The following is a 22715-nucleotide window of genomic DNA, read 5'->3' as shown; positions in this document are numbered from 1 at the left end:
TAGGGGGGTCTGAGCATCTGACTGACTGCTCTAAAGGGGGGGGGCAGAATCCCCCCCTATAGAACCCTCTGCAGTAAGTCAGGCCCCCCCTATCCTTCCATTATAGTGATGTGAGGGCTCTATGGGGTGGATTATTCCAGCCCCATAGAGCCCTTTGCTGTCAGTAAAATGCCCAGACCCCCCCTTGCAGTATACTTCCGGGTCCCGGTCCCAGCAGCTTCGGCCGACCTAGTTAAGACAGGCACATACCTCGTGCGTCTCGTCACTTCTCCTCTTCGCTCGACCGCTCCTGCTGCAGACCTGCTCCTCTCTGGTGGCGCGTGCTGGGTACATCAGCAGAGAGGAGGAGGAGAAGTGTTACACACGCGCCCATCATGCCACACGTCTGCTAAGTCTGCATGCCCCCTCCCCCTGGTCCAGTCCGTCCCTGGCTGAAAATGGCGCCCGTCATTTTTGGGTAGGTCGCTCCGCTTGAGGCTGTCGGCTCACCTCGCCTCATGGCAGGTGCGGCACTGTCAGCCCCCCCCCTGTAAAATGACCATCAGCGTCCCACTCACAGTAAAATGACCATCAGCCCCTCTAGTAAAGTGACCATCACAGACAGAAAGTGTGCTTACTCCTGGGGAAGGAATAAATAAGGAGGTATAAGAGGAGAGAACTACAACTTCCAGCATGTCCAGGCTGTAATTATGGGATATCAGAGGACATTACAGGGAGGAGATATAAGAGGAGAGAACCTCAACTTCCAGCATTCCCCTGGCTCCAGTTCTCACACAATTGCTAAGAAACTATATAAGAAAGAAACTTACCCTGCTCAGCGTTAATGGCTCCTCTCCCTCCGACAGGCTCTTCTAGTGGGAATTGGTGGGCGGTACTTGTAGCAGATGTACGTGCGTCACATCTGCTACAAGCATAGTTGGAGTGTCGGGGCGGAGCTTGTAGCAAAAAAATGTAATATATTTTTTTCTTTTTGCAGTGGATGAGCGGAGTGTCGCATCACCCCTGGACGGTTCTCGCGGCACCCCGGTTGGGAACCACTGGTGTAATGTATCCGGTTCCCTTTGTCCAATTATATATTTGGTCTAAATATTAGATCATTAAATATATGCAATAATATTGGTCATCATATATTATTTTTATTTGAAGACCTGAATACTTTTATCAGAAATATCCCCACGCACATTACTCAGTAACTGAGGTGTTCTTCGTGTGACTAGCCTTCGTCTGGAATATTGTGTATTGTTTGTTACTGATATTATCAAGAAAGTGGAGAAGTAAATGACTCTTTATCAACTGATTTTATTGATGTGCAACAGTAGCATATCTTCTATCCACTGTCAGTGTCATTTATTAACTATGCTTACTACTTTATGCATGGCCCTATATCATTATGACAATGGGCCAATAGTTGCGCTGTTTAGGGGAAAATATTTGAATTAGTCCCATCCTCTTTCTGCAAATTTCCCCAAATTTTTTTTTAGAAGCTTTGCAATTGATAGTATTTTTGTATTTTTTTTTTAAATTGCCATTTTTGCATACTAAAGCGACCCTCACAGCAGTCCTTCTACTATCTTTAAAAAATCCTATTTCTAAAAAATTAGATTTCTGCTATATATTTTATTATTGCCCTGCCTGTCCTGACTAGGGCACTGAAGAAGAAAGCTCAGCAAGACAGGTTCTGATTCTACCGTGCCTGACTAGTGTTCAGGTAATAAATATGACAATACCCATTGTACATTTTCTAGAGACATTGAGAATACAGCTATATATATTATTTAACAAAAAAGGAACATAAAACTAGTGTAAAAAGTAAAAAAATAAATAAATTAATAGAAGGTGCGTGATATTACACAAGATCTTCCAACAAGAACATAATGGTGATTTTCTGACAATCTGGCACTGGGACTGTTTTTGCCAAATATAATCAGGAATTACAGACCAATATTCCAGAATGGTGAGCCTCCAAACATGTAACTAAATAGTGTAGGAAAGGCAGGTAAGAGTCAGAAGTAGTAAAATGTGCCCAATAACACGTCGAATACAAGCCGTGTGAACAGGGTCTTATTAATTTGGGCTTGTCCAAACGTAGCGGAATTGCGGCGTATTTTTTTTATGGATGGAGCATACGCAGCATAATATAGTAGCAGCAAAGTGGGTGAGATTTAGCAAATCTCATCCACACCCTGCATAAAAATTCAGACCAGAAATTGACCCGGGGTGCGTATTTTTCGGACCGCAGCATGTCAATTCATATTATTACACTGTGTAGGGACACATCCTATTGACAAGGGGAATGACAACACTCAGTTGTCAATTAGGCCTGGGCTACACAGAGACTTTTTATAGCACTACCGATTGATATTAACTCGAGTGACATCTGCAGTCCAAAAGATTCCACGCAATTCAATGTATTACTTTGTACTGCAGCTGTAGCTCTATAGTTAAAAACAATTAGTTCAGTCAAAAAAATTTCTCCACGTAGGCCCGTCCTTATTCATACATTTCCAGGGTGGATAACAGAGGAACGTCACAACACAGACTACTAAGTAAGAAAGCTCCAGAATTGTTATCTTATGGGAATAACAAAGATTTACTATAATAGACATGTCAGGAGAAGTGAAAGCTCCCCTACAATCCAGTGACTCACAGGTGACATCTTCTTTCACTGTAGACATTTTCTTTCCTTTTCTTCTCCATTCGGCCCAGACCTCCATGACAACTTCTCATGACAACTTACAAAGTTTCCTGCCCAGACATCTTGTATCATGTATTTATATATTTATAAAATTATTATTATATCTATTGTGTTTTTTATTTAAACTTTGATCATATAGTTTTTTTCTTTATAGTTTTTATTTCATCATTTAACTGCATTTTTACCACTGGGGGAGCTCCCTGCATGCTGATTATTACAACTGTCATAGAACTCAAGCAAGCTGTATGAAATCATTGTTAAGCAGCTCCCCCTAGTGGCTGAATGTAGTAAATAGCATGCATGCTGTATGAAATCATTGTTAAGCAGCTCCCTCTAGTGGCTGAATGTAGTAAATAGCATAAATAATTTATTCATAGGGCTAGAGGGGCAGGTTTAGAACACAGCAGAGAATCATTCAGGGGAAGTGGTGAGTCCTGGAGACAAGAAAAGTGGAGTGTGGGTATATGGGCCAGCCTATGGAGATGTGGGACAAGGTGCAGAAGCAAGCAGGGGTAGCTGCATCCTACAACAACGTACAGCTCTCCTGCCTGCTTTGTGTAAGGAGGATTATTTCTTGAGGAAAGTGTTTCTCAGGAACACTTCGCCCCCACTTTATTTTCCTTAATTTCAGGTTGTTTTCCTTTAGTGTGCTGAAGGGAGAGTGTGCAGGGAGACAACACTGCTGCTGTTAAACAACTCTCTCTGCACTCACAGAGGAGGCTCTGTTGTACCGACTACTTATTTAATCTCGGTGCCGAGTGCTGACTAGTGCCTGTCACACAGCACCCAGACTCCAAGTATAATCAACTTCACCGGACTGAGTGGCTGCATAGAGAATGTACGCAATTCCCCCGAAAATCCACGGGAGAATTGTGACCTCATTCATTTCTATGGGGCCATGCATACGACCGTGGTTTTCACGGTCCGTGCATGGCCCAGGAGCCCGCACCGCAGAAAGAACGGGCATGTCTTATTACAGTTCTTGAAAATAATGGCCGCGGCCATGTGCACGGCCCGCGATTTGCAGGCGGCTCGCGGCTGTCACTCCGTGGCCAGCCAACGCGAAAATCACGGCCGTGCACATGGCTACGGTCGTGTGCAGGAGGCCTTATTGTTGGTAACTTGCGCCACCCCATGTCTAAGGTTTAATGGCGCTCTAGGCGGGGGCCTACTCCTGCCTACCCCCTGTCCAGGCCCGTCAGGACCAATATCAAACCCCTTCAATTATTTAGACTCCAGTCAGATCCTGAAAATTAAACAGATCCCATATCAAACCCCCTATTAGACGCTTATACTCACGATTCCCAGCTCCACATCCCCGATCTCCAGTTCCAAGGGCCGCTTGCCCGACTCCGTCTAGCATCAGAACGTGGTGTGCGCTGTCAGACCGATGGCTTCCGGTGCTGAAGGGGGCTGAGGAAGGAAAGTATATTTAAATTGGCCGCTATCGATTGAAAACATTTTAAAACATCGGCGCAGTGGTCTAGGAAAAGTGATTTCTTCATCGCCACCCTCCTCCGCCCCGTTTGCTGTTGTATTGTGCCTCGGCACTATATTCTTCCCTAAAAGTAATGCTTAGAGAGGAAAATGCATGTGCTAAAACATGCCACAATTATTTTTTTTTACAGATTCCAAAAAATGACTTTATTTTACTAATAGCAGCAATATGTTAGTCACAATATATTACATTATCTTGCTATTAAAAAAATATTCTACATGTATTATGTATATGTCAGTAGATGGGAAAATTGTATATTAATGGAATGCAAGACGAAAGGATCATTGGTATTTGTTCTAAATTTACCTAGATTCCCTTTCTGTCTTGAGATGGTTTGTCAAAACGTAGATTTATTGGATTCCAAGTCACTAATTTTTAATTCTCATAAGTCATTAAGATATTTTGTATACATTACTGTGGGTATAGTCTGCAGCGTTATTCTTGCTGTCAAAAATAACTCAAGCCTTGATGGAAACCCGGCTGACCCCATTGTAAGTCAATGTGGTCCATCAAGGCTTATCGGTAACTATTTATATACAGATCTGGCATAGCTGTCGGCTCCATTATAAACAGAAGCCATGACACTAGTGTGAACAGAGCTATCATATTGCTTCAATTTGACTGGACCATCTCCGCCAATCGATACTGCTTGTTCCTCTTCTCCTGTTGGTTTATACATTGCTTGCCAAGCCAACCAACAAGGTGCGTACATCACAGTATATGATAATAACAACAACATTATACATTTAATTCGAATATTGTAAACTGATTTGTATAAAATATCATTTCTGAGCTTAAATAGGTTGTCTTGTCAGAAAAGACCTTTTCAAAATGTGGCCACTTAGGCGATCAGCTGATCATCCTGTTAACGGGGAAGCCGTGGCCAGCCAGGCATAGATATCTCTTGTGGTTTACAGAGCGCCAACTGCATCCTTAAAGGGAACCTGTCATTGACATTATGCTATCCTCACTGAGGGCAGCATAATGTGGTGACAGACACGCTGATTTCAGACGTCTGTCCTTAATTTGCTTAAGTTAAGCCGTATATGAGAACTTACCGGCAGCTCTGCCAGAGATGAGTCCAGCGTATTCATGAGCTGCTTCTAGCTCTGCTCACTTCCCGCTAGCTCTTGCTACTCTCCACTGATTGACAGATGTGTCCCTATGCACAGTAATAGGAAGACATCTGTATATCCTCAGGAACACAAAAGATAATAGGGTTTTTACAAATGGCTCTAATTTTGGCAACATATTTCCCTAGACATTTCGTGGGATCACTATTACCAGAGGTAATGGGTCTCCCCTGTGGAATTAGACTATTTTTTATAAATTTTCGTTAAAATATAAATTGTAGACCTGTTGATTATTGACCTTAAGGAAATTATATTCCTGTTTATTGATGGATTACCTTATCTAAAGCAAGCAGAAGCAAGCCGTTCCATTTTTGTGCGATAATGTCGATGGCCGCCCGAACCGCACATGACTACACGGACCCCTCATGCCAGGTGGCGTCGCCAGCACCGGAGGGGGCACCGGTGCTAGTGGCAGCCACATTCGTTTGTATCAGAGTCCTCAGCCTATATTATAGGCTGCAGGCCACGTTAGGCCTGCAGCCTATAAGGCGCTGGGAAGACTCCCTGCGCAGGCCAGTGTGATGAGGTACTGCATGCGTCTAATCCAGAGGATTCACATGCGCCCAGCTGGAGCGGCCGCCACGAGGCAAGGTAAGTAAAATATATATATTTTTTTTTAGGTGGGGTAGCGCTATTCAAGGAGGGGGGGAGTGCTCTGTGACACTATATACAAGGGGGAGAGCTGGGTGGCCCTATATACAAGGGGGAGGGTAGCACTGTGTGGGCCTATATACAAGGGGGAGGGGAGAGCTGTGTGACACTATATACAAAGGGGGGAGTACTCTGTGACACTATATACAAGGGGTGAGTGCTGTGTGCACTATATACAGAGGGGGAGTGCTGTTTGCACTATATACAAATGGGGAGCGGTGTGTGCACTATATACAAAGGGGGAGCGCTATGTGGCCCTATATACAAGGGGGGAAGTGCTGTGTGACCCTATATACAAGGGGTTAGGGGAGGGCTGTGTGGCACTATATACAAAGGGGGAGTGCTGTGTGCACTATATATATAAGGGGGAGCGCTAAGTGGCCCTTTATGCAAGGGGGAGCGCTGTGTGGCCCTATATACAAAGGGGGAGCGCTGTGTGACACTATATACAAGGGGAGCGCTGTGTGACACTATGTACAAAGGGGAGGGCTGTGTAGCACTATATACAAGGGGGGGGCTGTGTGGCGCTATCCACAGCGGTATGTGCGTGGCGCTCTTTAGAGGGGGGCTCTGTGGCGCTATTTACAAGAGGGGGAGGGCTGTGTGGCGCTCTCTACAGGACGGCTGTATGTCGCTATCGATAGGGGGCTGTGTATGACGCTCTCTACGAGGGGATGTGTGATATATACAGGGGGCTGTGTGTGGCACTATGTACAGGGGGCTGTGTGTATGTGGTGTTTTACAGTGTGTGGTATCATTATATCCAGGCGTGCAGTGTTTGGTGCTATTATATTTAGGGGCACAGTATGTGGCACCATGATAATTCTATTTTCGTTTATAAGTGTAGAAATATTGGAAAAGTGGGGAGCCGAAGACATCTGAATGGCAAATTCTGCAGAAATGGATCATGGCTGGGAGAAGTCGTCATGAGCTCTGGACCGGATGGAGAAGAAAAGAGGAAAAAACCCACTAGAATCTGAGACGTTGTCATCTGTGAGTCACTAGATTTATAGAGAATCTGTCATCTCTCCTGACATGTTTATTATAGGAAATCCTTGTATTTCACAAAATGTCTTTCTGCAGTCCAGGACTGGTAGACAATTCCCCTTGTCAGGAGGACGTGTCCCTGCACAGTGTGATACTGTCAGTATGTAGGGACACAGCCCTGTGACAAGGGGAATCGTAACACCCATTTGTTAATGTTTGCCCAAAAAGGTAGTATTAACAATAGTTACGGCATGGCAGGTCGGCGGTGTGGAAGGGGGGCCCAAATTTGGGTAACAGCCCAGGGCCTATGGTCTACTTATTCCGCCACTGGATAAGCTGTGTACTTTTACGCAGCATATCCGCCCTGTGTGAACATACCCTTACTCTGTTAAATTTTTTATACATCTGCATCTTTGACTTAGAGGGTAGCCACCTATAGGCGGCATTGTATAGATGTTATTCTTCTATCCCGAGGAATTCAATTTGCATATTCATCCCATGAGATCTTGATTAAAGCCTTCTTAGGGAAAAATAGTAATCCTTGTAAAGTCCAGCTTGTGGAAAATGTAAAATTCTGCATCAAATTTAATTTGCACATCTAAAAATATAACCCTCAAGACTTTATTCTTAAAGAGTAACTAAACTTCAAAAAAAAATCTTCTGACATATCAATAAAACGTCTATGAATTCGTACACATGCAAGTTTAATGTCACTAATTAGAAATCATTGAAATCATTTTCACTGACAAGAAATTTATATTATTTTTACTAAGCTCCTTCAACTATTTCTAAATATATTGCTTTAATTTTAGCCTTCTGTGATTTTGACTTATGAGTTTTCTCATTACCTGAGTATTTAAAAGAGTATTCACATATCAGATGCTTATTGCATATCCACGAGATATGGCAGACTCATAAGATGTGTCTAAATGACTGATAGTTGGGGACCCCTAACCGCCATTACACCGGGCATTGCAGCTGCAGACTGAATAGAGAGGTGTGGGAGTTATGGAAACAGCCGAGCTTCCTGAGGGGACCACTGTACTCCCAATAGGAGGGGCTTCACGGTTAGGACACCCGCTTATCAGATATTTAAAGCATAAAAGGGATGGAATGGGATCAAAATAAACCTTTATATTTTAGCTATCCAAACAGTGCACTTTCTACTACATATTTAATTGCAGTCCTTTGTTGCATTTCCTGGCAAAGAGAATATACAGATTAATGTGATTTAAAGGCTAAATAATGTAAAAGAAAACCAGAAATAAGTAATTCACAATTTTAATCAGTAGAAGTTGCTAAACAGCAATCGCACATCAGTACAAATGAGGTCACCCTGTATAGACACAGAAAAAACATGCAGTAATAGTCCAAATAATTGAATATTCTAAATGTTCCTTTATACTCTATAACTTCGTCAAGAGCTCACATAGATATGATGACTGATGAATATAACTCTTTCATAAGTAGGGTACTTTATTGCCCGTGCAACGTTTCAGCTCTGTCCACTAGAGCCCTTCTCAAGTTATTGCGCCTGCGCAGTAAAATCTAATTTATTTCACCTGCAAAGTTGATTTATTGCTTTGAATGTGCAGGCGCAATAAATCAACTTTTAATATGCAGGCGCAATACATTTTATTTTTACTGCGCATGCGTGATTCATAAAAAAAATTTGAAACCCGCAGGCGCAAGTTGACGAAGACGTCGATCGGAAGAGCCCATGACAGGGACGTCACGGATGACGCACCATTCGAACAGAAGACCGGAAGAGGAGCTCGTCTGGAAGTACAGAATGAAGAAGAACAGACAGCGGAAGAGAAGATTTACGATGCTGGCAGAGTCACGTGACACAACTCCATAGTGGAAAGACCTCTACACATTTTCCTGTCAAGACGACAAACACCATGCGGGAACCCGAAGGACCTTAATATAAGTCAATGTGGACCGCCAGGTTTTGACATGTTGTCCACTGTCTTAAAAAGAAAAATAGCACTGCATGTGTCACTATTTTTCCATTCAAATATGACGGAATATGCGGCAGATGCTCTGATAGAGCCTCCTGGGCTGATGTGAATAGAGCCTACACCACCCTATAGAGGAGGTGAGCGACATAAAAACCTCAACATGTAGAACCCATCTGGACTTTAGTGCTGGAAACAAGCCAACTCAAGAGTCTTGCTCATAAAACAGATGTGATGTTCCAATATTAAATTGCCATAATGCGATAGACTTTTTTTTTACATATTTATTTTGTGTGTGTGTGTGTGTGTGTGTACATCTATGTAAATCTTTTTTTTGTCTCCAATAGTGTACGCTATAACTAAGGATTTCTGTTGAAACACGCCAGTGACTGCTGATGTGGTTTGTTTTTTATATTTGTCTACATTTTAAATGGAATACAAACCCCCACTGATGGAATATTTCTATGACATATAAGTAGTTAGAACTGGTCCTCCCCATCGGAAGTAAATGCCTCATTGGAACTATCGCCTATTTTATTACCATTTTCTGTACCACTTTTAACATGTAATTCATCTTTTGATACGGAAGATGCCTTTATTTTTATGTCTTTATCATGTTTTCTGCCAAACTTTCCAATCATTGTTAAAAACACTGGAAGAAAAACCAGTCCATGTATCATTCCAAAGGCAATAACAAGAAATATAATCTTAAAAAAAGTTCTGAATATGTAACTCTCAGCCGCAGAAAGGGCTATCACTCCCAGGATGGTGGACAATGCACCCTGAACTATAGGATAACCAAGAGAATGTAATGCATCAATTATCCTTTCATTGACATTGGCTTTGTGGTTGGAGACGTAGGCATACGTAATGTGAGCTGAAAAGTCTACAGAGAAACCAACGCAGATGACAAGGTTGATCATTGATATGGAATCCAAGTTAACATCCCAGTAAGCCATGAAACCTGTAACACCCACTATAATAGACGCTATGGTAAATGTCACCCACAAGGAGCACAGAGGATTTGGAATTAGCAGGATTGAGATCACAAGCATGGCGCCTGCAGCAACAGCAACATTCTGTATAGTGTTCGTTATGATCACGGCATATTGGTCAAAATATATAAATGCTGGATGATAGACAAGAACCGGGATCTCACAGTGCTTTGCTATATCTCGGAATTGGTTTAACATGTCTCTTTCATCCACTGCTGAAGTAACATTTACCGTCTGGATGAAGAAACGAGAAGCTCTTATAGCTCCTGACTGAATCTCCACATCATTTTTAAAATCTGGGAATAATTGAAAAAGTCTTGATAAATTTCCCATAAAATAACTTTTATCACTGATGTCCAATTTTAAAAGTTCAGAAACGCTCATGTATGCTTCCAACCAAGACTCAGAGAGCTCTACAGTAGCATAGGAGCTATTCTTCAATGACTCCATACATCTGTAAATATTTTTATAGGAATCTAGATTCCAGTATGAAACCTCCTCAGTCACCACAACCATAACTCTAGGACCGAACTCTGAAAAATATAAATCATCACTGTCATAGAAGGAATGGACATAAGAACTATCAATTGCTAAATTTCGTAAGTCAATGCCTTCCTGAACCTGAAAACAGCCGTATATACTGCTGGCCAGATATCCTCCATACAGAAGTACAACAAGGATCTTGGTCCAGAAGTTTGTGAGGAATGGGCCATACTGCTTACGAAAAAAACTAGTGATGGGATGATCAGTCTCTTTACCAGTGATTTGGCTGTATCCTCCTCCAACACAACACATGTTGTATGCAGAGGAACGATGATCATCTTTTTCTTCTGCCACCTTCTTACAAATGAACCAGTGCCTGTTACTCTCCTCTCTTCTACCATTAAGAGCTAAGAAAGCCCCAAAGAATGTGACGTTATACAGAAAACAGAACAAGATGGCAGTCCCAGTGTATATGCAAAATGACTGTACTGACTGGAAAGAGGTCAGAATCCCAATGTAGAAAGCTAGAACATCTGTGAGTGTTGTGATTGTTATGGAGACAGCAGCTTCAGCGTATGTCTCAGCCATTCTTTCTTCAACTTTACTCTTTACTTTAGTTTGTTGCCAGCTGGAAATCATAATGAACATGTCATCCACCCCAACACCTAGAAAAAAAGTGGACAAAATTCTTATTATACAGTATTTATTTTGGGAATAATTAATTTATTGTAATGCTCTATTCTCTATATTATTATTTTTACTATTTTATTTACCTAGAATGAGAAATGGGGCAGTTGCAACAGTGGCAACAAAGGGCACTCCACAAATTAGTAACAAGCCAAAACTAGAGAGAACAGCAAATCCAGTCGATAATATTCCAAAAGTAGCAACCCAAAATTTGTTCCTCACACTATCAAGTCTGTAGAAACATAAACATTGTAAAATTATAAAGAATTACAAAAATTGGCAGATAATTAAGCATTTTAAAGTATAGTTTTTTTGTTTTTGTAAGTCTTTTCATATTGTGTTATTTCAAATAACTATCATACAATGCAGTTTGATATTTAGTTGTACTGAATTTTAATCAGGAATCAAATGTCTGACATATTAAGAATGTAATAAATACATATTTACAAGCATAAAAATCAACTTAATTCAGAAATTAGAAGGTGATTTGTTTGTAAAAGTATAAAATTAACTTTCATGGCTTACATGTAGAATCAATATAGAATCAGTCTACATAAAAACTTGAGTAACTTTCCAAATATATTACATTAACGAATTAACTATCTTGTACTGATCCTAACTATAAAATCCAGAGATGCATTCATAATTCAGAGCTGAAATCTCCCAGCATTCCTTGCCGGCTCAGTGTCTCTGCAGAGCTTGCACCGGTGATTTGCATTCTCGGAAGTGTGCAGGAGTTACTTTACTTTAATCTGATATATAAAAAATGTATTCTTCAATTGAATTATTGGAGCTCAACTAAGCTAAGGGATTTGACAACAAGCCTTTTGACTGTTTCCATTAACAACCAGCAGAATTCTGTATTCAGCTCTGTTACATAACAGGCTTTGATTCATGATAAGTAAAAAAAAATAAGAAATGCAATGTATATTCAAAATTACCCACCCCCCTTTTTTTTTTAAGATTAATTCTTTACAGTATTTAAAATTATGAGTCAAAAAAGGGCAAAAAGGGCATAGCCTTAGGAAGGGGCGAAAGCGTCAAAGAAGGAGTTCCTAAGCAGTGTAGCCGGGAACAGAAGCGAAAGCAAATCAGAATGAGTTCCTAAGACTTACGAATCAAAAAAAGGCAAAAAGGGGCATAGCCTTAGTGTCACGATCTGTGGGTATGTGTGTATGTGGGTATGTGGCCCACGCCACGGCTTTGCCGGTGAGAAGGGTGATTATAAAGGCAATCTTTGCTTCATGAGAAGAGAAGGCCTCTACATAAAATGTGAAGTGAATCTGGCATTGGTTCAGAAACCCCCTTCAGGTCCTCGCATCTCCATCATACCAATGAGGTAGTGGCAGTTAGCAATGCCAGGAGGTGTAGTAGCAGGAACAGCGGAGGTAACAGGAACAGGTGCCGGGAAGGCTGCAGCTTGCGTATCCAGCCGATGTGCAATGATGTTCACCGCCTGGAGCAGTTGGTCTTGTCATGAGCGGAGGTCTAGCATATCTGACCGCATGGCTTGTGACATCGTCATGGTAATGGATTGACCAGCGGGGTCCATGGCCTGAGCATACCATCACGATCTGTGCATATGTGGACCCACTGGACCGTACCGCCATAGCGGTATAGCAGCAGCAGCATGGAGGACATTATACAGACGTAATGAACAGTGTAGCTAAGAATCCAGCACTGGGGTGAGCTATAACGCTTACCAGAATCTGCTGCACGTCTGTGTGTGTCTTTCTCACAATGCTACTGCTCCCTCCTCCCCTATTGTTCTATGGGCAGCAGTGTCTGTGTCTCTTTCTCTTCTGCTGCTCCCCCTTCCCTCTCTATAAACTACTATGGGCAGTATCAGGTATACTATTAGATTAGCATAAGTTGTTTGAAAAGTTAATGCCCATTTAAATCTTAATGCTCATATCTCCTCAGTCCCTTCTCTCCTTTAACACCTTCACGACATCCTGAATATATATACAGCGCAGGTTGGGTGGGGGAGTATGGAGCAGGTCCATGGAACCAGCATGGGGGCTGTATCATACAGCTGACACCTCAGTGTAGTGAGTGGTATACCGCTTGTTTAACCCCTTATATGTCATGGACAAAAACGACCGCCGCAAATGGTTAGAAACAGGGGGGGGGGGTGCGTTGCATCGCGTTGTGATCACGGGGTCCTGACTGTTGGCATGGCAGCTGCCATCTTTGTACTCTTATGAAGCTCTGCTTCTGGCTGTTAGTATAATGATATATTCAAATATATTAGTATTGCAGTATATCATCCAAGCAATCCAACGATCACTGGTTCAAGTCCCGTAGGGGGACTAGAAAAAAAAGTTATATACAGTTACATAAATTATATATATATATATATATATAAATATATATATATATATATATATATATATATATATATATATATATACACACAGTATGTAATAACAATATTAAAAGTAAAAAAATCATCTGGTATTGCCGCATCTGTAAAAGTCCGAACTATTATTATATAACATTATTTAAACCACACGGTGAAATCCGTAATAAAAAAAATAAATTAAAACGCCAGAATCGCTGTTTTTTTTGTCACTTCATCTCTCAATAAAAGTAAAATAAAAAGTGATCAAAAAGTCTCTTGTACCCTAAAATGGTACCAATAGAAACTGGGGACAAAACACAAATTTTACTTGTAACAGTCTTTTACTTGTAAAAGTAGTAAAATATAAATAAACTATATTAATTTGGTATCTTCGGAATTGTATTGACCCACAAAATAAAGTTACACATGTTATTTTTACCGTACGATGAACGCCGTACAAACGAAACCCCCCCAAAAAATTTAGGAAACGCTGTTTCCTTCTTATTCCACCCCACAAATATGTTTTTTGCCATTTTCCCACTACAATATATGAAACAACAAATTATGTCTTGAAAATCTACAACTCATCCTGCAAAAAACAAGCCCCCATACGGCTATATCGATGGAAAAATAAAAAAGTTATGACTTTTGGAACATGGGGAGGAAAAAACAACAGTGAAAATCCTTAAAATGGCTGCGTCGGGAAGGGGTTAAGCTGTACAAGTTTAACCTCTTAACGCCGAAGGACGGATATATCCGTCCTCAGCAGCTGCTAGTTCGCGCAGGAGGACGGATATATCCGTCCTGTAATCGTGCAGGTACTGAGACTGTACCCACGCGATCAGCGGCAGGAGCATGGCTGTTATACACAGCCTGGCTCCTGCTGCAACTGCCGGAATCGAAGCGCGCTCCGATTCCGGCAGTTTAACCCATTAAATGCCGCTGTCAATAGTGACAGCAGCATCTAATGTGTTTGACAGAGGGAGGGAGCTCCCTCTGTCACCCCATCGGCGCCCCCGCAAAGAAATCGCGGGTCGCCATCAGGTTTCCATGGCAGCGGGGGTCTAACAAAGACCCCCAGTTCTGTCTTCAGCATCTGCCTGTTAGGCGATGCCGGAGGCATGACCTAACAGATTGCCTGTCAGTTTTACACTGACAGGCAATAATGCGTTGTTATACTAAGTATACCAAAGCATTATTTATGCGATCAGCAGATCGCATAGTGAAGTCCCCTGGTGGGACAAAAAAAAAAATGTCAATCAGTTAAATAAAGTTGGTGAAAAAAATAAAAATAAAATTACAGTGAAAATCAAATAAAACTACTTTTTTTGCCCAAAAAGTGGTTTTATTTAGTAAAAGTGTCAAAACAAATCACACAATTAGAAAAATTGGTAGAGACCCTAGCAGCTGGCAGGGATAATATTAATGAACGAACAGATAAATGTGCATAGGCACAAAGAAGTCCCAAATTTCCCAGCTGCTATAGAATTAATTAAAATATAACTTTTAATGTTTAAATTAGAAACAAGTTGGAAACAAGTTGCAGTAAATAGGGTAAATAGTTGTACAATAGTTTGTTCAATTAAAATTTTTCTTCAGAGCTGGTTAGTCTAACGTTGGAGATCTGGTGTATATTAGGATCTCAGTGTGTCAGGCATGGACGGCAGCTGCAGACTGCTCGGGCAGCCTCTATTACGACACAGTGGTAGAGTTTATTTGTTAGATCAGCAATGATTTTAAAAAAGAAACGCTAGCCCCCCCGACATGTTTCACTGCTTCAGCAGCATCCTCAGGGGATAATTTCAGGGCTATTCAAACAAATCACACACACACATATATGGTATTCCCGCAATCGTAACAACTTGAACAATAAAATTAACACATTAATTAAACCGCCGGATGAACGGTGTCCAAAATAAACGCAAAAAACAACGGCAAAATTCGCTCTTTTCTCCCATTCCACCCATAAAAAATTAAATAAAAATGAATCTATAAGTCCTATATACCCCAAAATAGTACTAATGAAAACTACACATTGGCCCGCAAAAATGAAGCCCACATACGGCCACATTGACGGAAAAATAAAAACGTTACGGCTCTTGGAATGCGGCGATGCAAAAACAAGTAATTTTTTTCTAAAAGGCTTTTTATTGTGCAAATGTAGGAAAACATATAAAACCTTTACATATTTGGTATCCCCGTAATCGTGCCGACCCATAGAATAAAGTTAACATGTTATTTACGCTGCATAGTAAACGACGTAAATTTATAACGTGAAAATCAATGCTGGAATAGCTGCTTATTTTCAATACTCTCCTAAAATAAAGTTAATAAAAGTTAATCGATATATTATAAGCATCTAAAAATGGTACAATTACAAAATACAAGCCCTTATACGGCTATGTAGACGGAATAAAAAAAAGTTACGACTCTTGGAATGCGACCGTGAAAAAACAAAAAATAATCCTTGGTCATTAACGTGCAAAATGGCCCGGTCATTAAGGGGTTAATTATTTAAGTATTCCCTGAGATGTTTATTTATGCAGTCCATGAACCATTTTAGTTGCCCTCTTCTACATTTTTTTTATTCTTTTGCTGTCTTTCTTGATTGAGGTTTTTCAGAACTGTACACTGTACTCAAAGTGATGACTTACTAGTCACCTATAAAGTGGCAATATAATCTCCTTCTTTCTGCTACTAATGCATCTTCCTATACAACCAAGTAACCTACTGACTTTCCCCACAGCTTGACTACAGTGCTTGCTTACTTTACATCATCTAATAACTAAGTCCCTTTCTAATGTTGTCGATATTACCGCACCATTCTTCTCTAAATCACTAAGCATTTGTCCTACACCATCTGGAGAGTTAACCCTGTCACAAATCTTTATATCATCTGCAAAAATACATACTTCCCTTGTAGACCATAAACAATATCACTAACAAATACATTAAATAAAATAAAAAAATAGAGAAAACAAAAATGGAATAATAGAGAATTAAATACTAGGTCGATACCCCTTCTTGAAAGATATGTAAATATGTAGCTTAGTTCTGACTTGTTATGTTTTAGGTTTTATTTTTCTCTTTCGTTCTCTCTCTATGGACGGGGTGGGGTAGGGTTGGGTGGGATGAGGGGTTGGTAAGGCTTGTAAGGGTAATTATTGTATATACAGTTTTTGTATTTAGTAATGATAGTTTCTTTTTGTTATTAAGATAACTGTAAAAAAAACAAATACATTAAATAAAATAGAACCCAGAACTGATCCTTGAGGTTCTTCACTTGTTACAAGTTCTTCCTTTGAATTTACACTATTTATTCTAACACTGTTTCCTGTCCCGCATGTATTCCTTTCACTATCCGAGGTAAATGTAAGGATTTTTTATTAACTTATTGTGGCAAACTGTATCAACAAAAGCTATATCCACAGACCCACCCTGATCTTTTAGTTACTAAGTAACAAAAAGTTGAATAGACTTGTTTGACATGGTCCCCCAGCAGTATATCCATGCTGCCTTAGATCTTTTAAGAAGTTTAACACTAAGTAGTCTACAATTTTTTTTAAGGGATTCCACTATTTCTCGTACTATTGATTTGTGACTAACTGGTCTGTAGTTAGCGTAATCTTCGCTATTGCCTTTTTTTGTGCAGTGGAACTACATTTGCAATTTTCCAGTCCCTTGGAACTACACCAGCGATTCATGAAAAAATTCTGTGAATGGTGTTTCCAGCTCCACTCTTTCCAGTTATTTTGGTACTTTTTGATATATTTCATCTAGACCCATTGACTTATCTATCATAAATATTGTGAATTCAGAATAAAAGTTTCTGTAGTAAATATATTTGTCTAAAGTGCAGCAGTATATATCTTTCCCTCTAGTCTCGATAACCCATTTGGATCTTTAATAGAAGATACAGAGCAAAATATTTAGTTAGGCAGTCTGCACTTTCTTTATCCCTTTTAATATATCCACTCACTTCATTTTTTAGCCTAACTATGTTTCCCTTATTTTATTTCTTTCACTTATGTATATCATAAAACGTAGGACATAGGATCTAGCAGGACGTATAGGATGTAGCAGGGAACCGTAACTAATACTGTATTAACTGTTAATCTTCCATTTTAAAAAGTATTATAAATAAATTAAAATAATAAATAAATAGTTAATTACAAAATGGTTTACAAAATTTTTTGTCAATATATAACAGATTGGACAAACAATAAATTATGTTTAATATTATATTTCCTTTTCTAAATATAAATTCTAAATACCTTTCTAAACATAATTTCTAAATACCTTTTAATTAAAACAATTACAAGTTAGAACCCCTTTTTACAGCAGAATGGATATCTTATTTTCTTTTTTTTAAATTTCTGAAACATTTGATTTTTCTGGAACACTATTTTTCTTCACAATATAAATTACACTACTGTACAACTATGAACTATCCCTATTTTTCACCAAATAACATTTCATTTTTATTAAAATAGCATGATAAAATTCTATTATTGCTCTATTGTATTTTTGTATTTTATTTCCAAAGCTGCTAATTATTAAAATGTTATTATTTTTCATTTTAGTTTCTAAATTAAAATAAATTAATAAATTAATAAAATGGGCCATATGTTTCCTACCCCAACTGTATTCCTATTTTCAATTGCTGTTATTTATTCCCATGTAATAAATGACATTTAAAATTAACTACATTCTAGAAACACTTCTATAAAATATGACAGAAATAAATCAAATTGTGAATATATGCAAATGATTTACCATTTTATGAACTTAATAAATATGGTATAAATTGATTAACCATCATTATCAATCAGAATATTTTCACAGATTGATAGTCTTACCTCATACATGACACAATAGAAAAAAATATGGTCACAAAGTATGTAATAGAAAACAAGGGAATCACAGATTTTGTTATGCCTTCAAATTCTTGCTGCCTTGAGTTTGATGTAAAATATGACACCTTTGGAAAATAAATAAAAAGGAACTTTTCAGCTGATAAAACGGGAATATTCTAGACACATCAATTTAAATTACAATGCGATGGTTTGCTTACCTGGATAGTCTTTATGTGTAATTTATCTATATTCTCAGAGACGGATTTGATGAAGTGGTTGATCCATTGCTGGCTGTTTTCTCGATCTTCCTCTCTGTCTTCTTTCAGATAAAATACTAACTTGATTGCTTTGGCTTTTTGCACAATATTATTTGGATTCAGTGTCACCCCACCCAGGTAGGTTCCCAGAAACGTTCTACCTTGAAACATGGGGTAACTTATTTGTATTGTCTCTATCAGACTCACATTGCTTTGTACTGCAGATAGGAGCGGATTGGCTGTGATACATATTTGTCCCTGTATTTCTGCACAAAGTTTCTGGAAACTAAGCGTAGTGCCGGTTGAATGTTCTGTGATGTTCAGGTCCTGCACCATCTGATCCAGCTTTATAATCTCTTTGAATGTATCAACATTTATAACATTATCAGACATACTGACGGCAAGTAAAGAGACATATGCTCCTGATGTGTACAATCTTTGTGTAGAAAACTGCCCTGAGTCATTGGTGGGAAAATGTGTCCTTACAAAGTCTCGTTCAGTTTTAGCTAAACCTCCAATTGGTGTAAACTGATCCTCTATGTCATTCGCTTCTCTCTGAGGTAAAAAGTAAAAGCCAGCACCCAACCCAGCAGATAAAACAATAGGAATGAGTAGGAACCACCAGGGGTACCTACCCACCAGCTTACCAAGCCGACCAAATGCAATAGAGAGAGGTCTCTGTACGCAGTCTGTGTGACATCCAGGCATTCTTAATATCTTTCAGAAAAGTAAGAAATGTTTCCCTGAGAAAGTAAATATAAAGTAAAAACATAAAACTGATAGCTAGTCAGCGTTAGCACTAAAATTTATGACTAATAACCCAAGCAGAACAGTAAAACAATTTAAAAAGGTTTATTGACATGCTGGTGACATGGTAACTATTGAGAGATAATTGTATTTAACCTTTGCTTCTGGCTGTTTGAATGTTGGTTTGATCTAATCTATCCAGTATAACTGAACAATAATATAAGAGATAGACTTAATGTCATTCAAGGTAACTACATCAGCTACACTATTACAACTTAAAAGGGTATTTACTTAGAATATTCACCTATCCACTGGTTTTAAAGAGGTATTCCTAGATTCTACATTGATCACATATCCACAAGATAGGTGATATGTGTCTGAGCACTGATGGCACCACCATTGGGACCACCACCAATCATTAAAATGGAGGTCCTGAGTTCCTCCTCACTGCACAACCGCAGAGAGTAGATCTTTGAATGGAACGATGGACGAGCATGCACTTTCCGTTCCATTCAAAGTCTATGGCAGTGGAAACTGCTGAGCACCCTCTGTTTGTCAGCATCATGGTCAGCATTAAGCTGAATGGGCTAAATGTCCAAGTTTGAAGGGCATGTCAATAATAGGCGTCTTCTGTCAATGATAGGCGTGGGCATGGTTTCCGTGCTTGACTAATAATTCTGTTCCTTACTGTTTTGACGATACATGTTTTAAATGCCGGGGGGTGGGGGCAACTTCTAAAATGGGGAAGGCATGACCTAAAAGGCATCTACATATGACAGTCATGGGAAGGCCTTTGTTAGGCCTCCGGCTGGCATATTTAGCTAATGCCCACCACGATTGAGGGTGGTCGGAAAATTAAGTAAAAAAGGGTTTCCCCTGCCTTAGTTTACATATCAAAAATACCATTGGCTATTGTTCATGGCATCTAAGGGGTTAACCGGCCAGGATCAGTGTTATTTCCAATATTGCCTCTTGATGCAAGATGCAGGGTGGCTGTTAATCAAAGCTGTTCAACAATAGGTAATGGCAGGGACATAGCTTTTGCCGACATCTTCACTCTTGTGCAATTAAGGCAGTGGCCACTAAAAACATACTTACAGTGCCGTAAATGTATGGCAGATGTCAAAAAGGGGTAAATGGGAGTGTCCAGGAAAAAGATTTGATACAAAATTTTTCACGTTGCTGCGTTTGGAAAATCCTTTTCAGATTGTTGGTGACTGTGAGAATATTCAGCTGCTGGGTACCCCCTTAATTTGCTTGTAGAAGGAGCTCCAAATCTTTAAGGCCCCTTACTATGACCTCATTATTTCTTTTCTACAAGACCTTATATGATATCGATAACCCATTTGTTTCTCTAGTAACACTAGATTTCTGACTGAACCTAATGTGGGAAAGAACCTTATGTGCATCTAGTCCTATAACCATAAATGTTTAGATTATAGTAGACACCAGTGAGACAGAGGGTAGCTCAAGTTTATCTTGACCTTTTTTTAATCTCTGGATGCCTCTTACTCTAAAATAATGTATAATCTACTGTGTGACATATTAAGCATTTGCGCCATAATTTAGAGCCATTTGCGCCATGCACTTTAGTTTGCAAAACAGAATTGAAAAGTCGACTACTCCATGCAGACCCTGGGGTAGAAAAAGAGGCATAATTTTAGCCACTGTGAAAGTTAATGTATATTACAGCTGACACCTCACTCTAACTGCTGGGAACAGAGATAACTCTGATGCCGGCCGTTTAACCACTTAAATGGGTTGTCCAGGTTGGGAGCATTTTTTTTTAATACTAATGACCTATCCATAGCTGGTAGCAATGTAGGACTTGGTGCCGGAAGTCGAAGGCTCCGACCACTGTATAGCGGCCATGCTGCAGTACTGCAGCTTCTGCCTGCCTAACTAACACACTCACACTGACTGACTCTTAACGCTCTCTAAAATCTAGCTCTCTATTAAATTATTGTAAATCTATTCTAACTAAATATACTCTAATCACTTAAACTCACGATGAAACACACTCACTGACACTATTTCACTATCTCTCTGTATTCTATGTTTTACGATTTATAATTTCTTACTCTCTGTCTGAGGTCCTCTCTGTCCTCTCTCTCTCCCCACAAAGCACCAGCCTTTCCTGGTTGGGATAATTATAGTGCATATGACTGTCACCCTATACACCGTCATTATTGGCTGTGCTACATGGAGGGCTGCCTGCAAGGCATTGTGGAGAAGCCCACCCGATGTCATGCGACCCTTCTTTTCTGTCTTTTTGTCTTCTTCTGATCTGCAAAATGACGGCCGCCATTTTCACACGGGGTGTATCCCAAAAGTTTCAGTTCCGTTAAAATCCAAATCTTTTGGAAAATTTGTAACAAATTCAATTCATGTAGAATTAGTTCACTGATCTCTAATTACAATAATGTTATATATCCCACAAAAAAAATGCAGCTCCCTACAGCTCGCCCCGCAAAAGAGTCAAGATGTCACACTCCATCGCTGAAAAAATTAAATAGTTATGGGGCTCAGAATATGGTGACAGAAATTATTTTTTTTTAAAACAAATTATTTTTATTTTGTAAAATTAGTTAAACATAAAAAAAATATAAATTTGGTATCGCTATAATCACATGTCATTTTCACCGCACAATGAATGCTGTAACAACTAAGCCCAAATAACAGAAGAATGGCTGCAACTGGAAGGGGTTAAACAATATACCAAGTATTTACTTTTAGAAAATGTATGGGTATGGGGGTATAATATGATATTTTATAATTCAGGTTTGATTTGTGTATGTCAAAAGTGTGAAAAGTGTCCCAAATTTGTCATGGCAGTGAAAGGTGACACGATTGCATGGTGGCTATGGTTATCATGGCAGCATGGTACCCTAATGAAGACCCCAGGTCTGTAATCTTTGTGTGCTGGAGGCAGGGCTTAATAGGAGTCTGTAAACATCACGATGTACTGAAATACATTAGTTTTGCAGTATATGGTGCAAACACTCAAGTCCCCTATGGGGAATATTACTAGATATATATATATATATATATATATATATATATATATATATATATATATATATATATATAAAATGAAAATATTATAAGCTAAAAAAAAACACTTTCTCCCATTTTCCCCAAATGCAGTGTAAAAATTAAAAAAATTAACATAACTGGTATCGGCGCATCCATAAAAGTACGAACTATTACAATATAACAATATTTAACCCGCATGGTTGAAAGCAGTAAAAAAAAAAAATAATATGGCAGAATCACTTTTTTTTTTTAGTCACCTCATCTCCCACAAATTTTTTTTATAAAAAGCGATCAAAACGTTAATGTACCCCAAAATGGTTTCAATAAAAGCTACAGCTCGCCTCGCAAAAAACAGACCATCACACTGCTCAACAGACGGGAAAAT

General features: G+C 39.4%; 1 protein-coding gene across 1 annotated transcript; it reads right to left on the bottom strand.

Annotated features, from left to right (window-relative positions):
* Positions 1-9404: 9404 nt before the first annotated feature.
* On the bottom strand, positions 9405-19255 carry LOC142652612 (patched domain-containing protein 3-like). The gene is made up of 4 exons (XM_075828268.1): positions 18509-19255; positions 18294-18415; positions 11177-11322; positions 9405-11068 (listed from the first exon to the last, which is right to left on the bottom strand). Exons 1-4 carry the CDS (start codon positions 19253-19255, stop codon positions 9405-9407), a joined length of 2679 nt encoding a protein of 892 aa, XP_075684383.1.
* Positions 19256-22715: the final 3460 nt, after the last annotated feature.

Source organism: Rhinoderma darwinii, chromosome 5, assembly GCF_050947455.1.
Source record: "Rhinoderma darwinii isolate aRhiDar2 chromosome 5, aRhiDar2.hap1, whole genome shotgun sequence".
Lineage (NCBI taxonomy): Eukaryota > Metazoa > Chordata > Amphibia > Anura > Rhinodermatidae > Rhinoderma > Rhinoderma darwinii.
The sequence above is the reverse complement of the archived record's forward strand: the minus strand, read 5'-3'. Positions and strand labels throughout refer to the sequence as shown.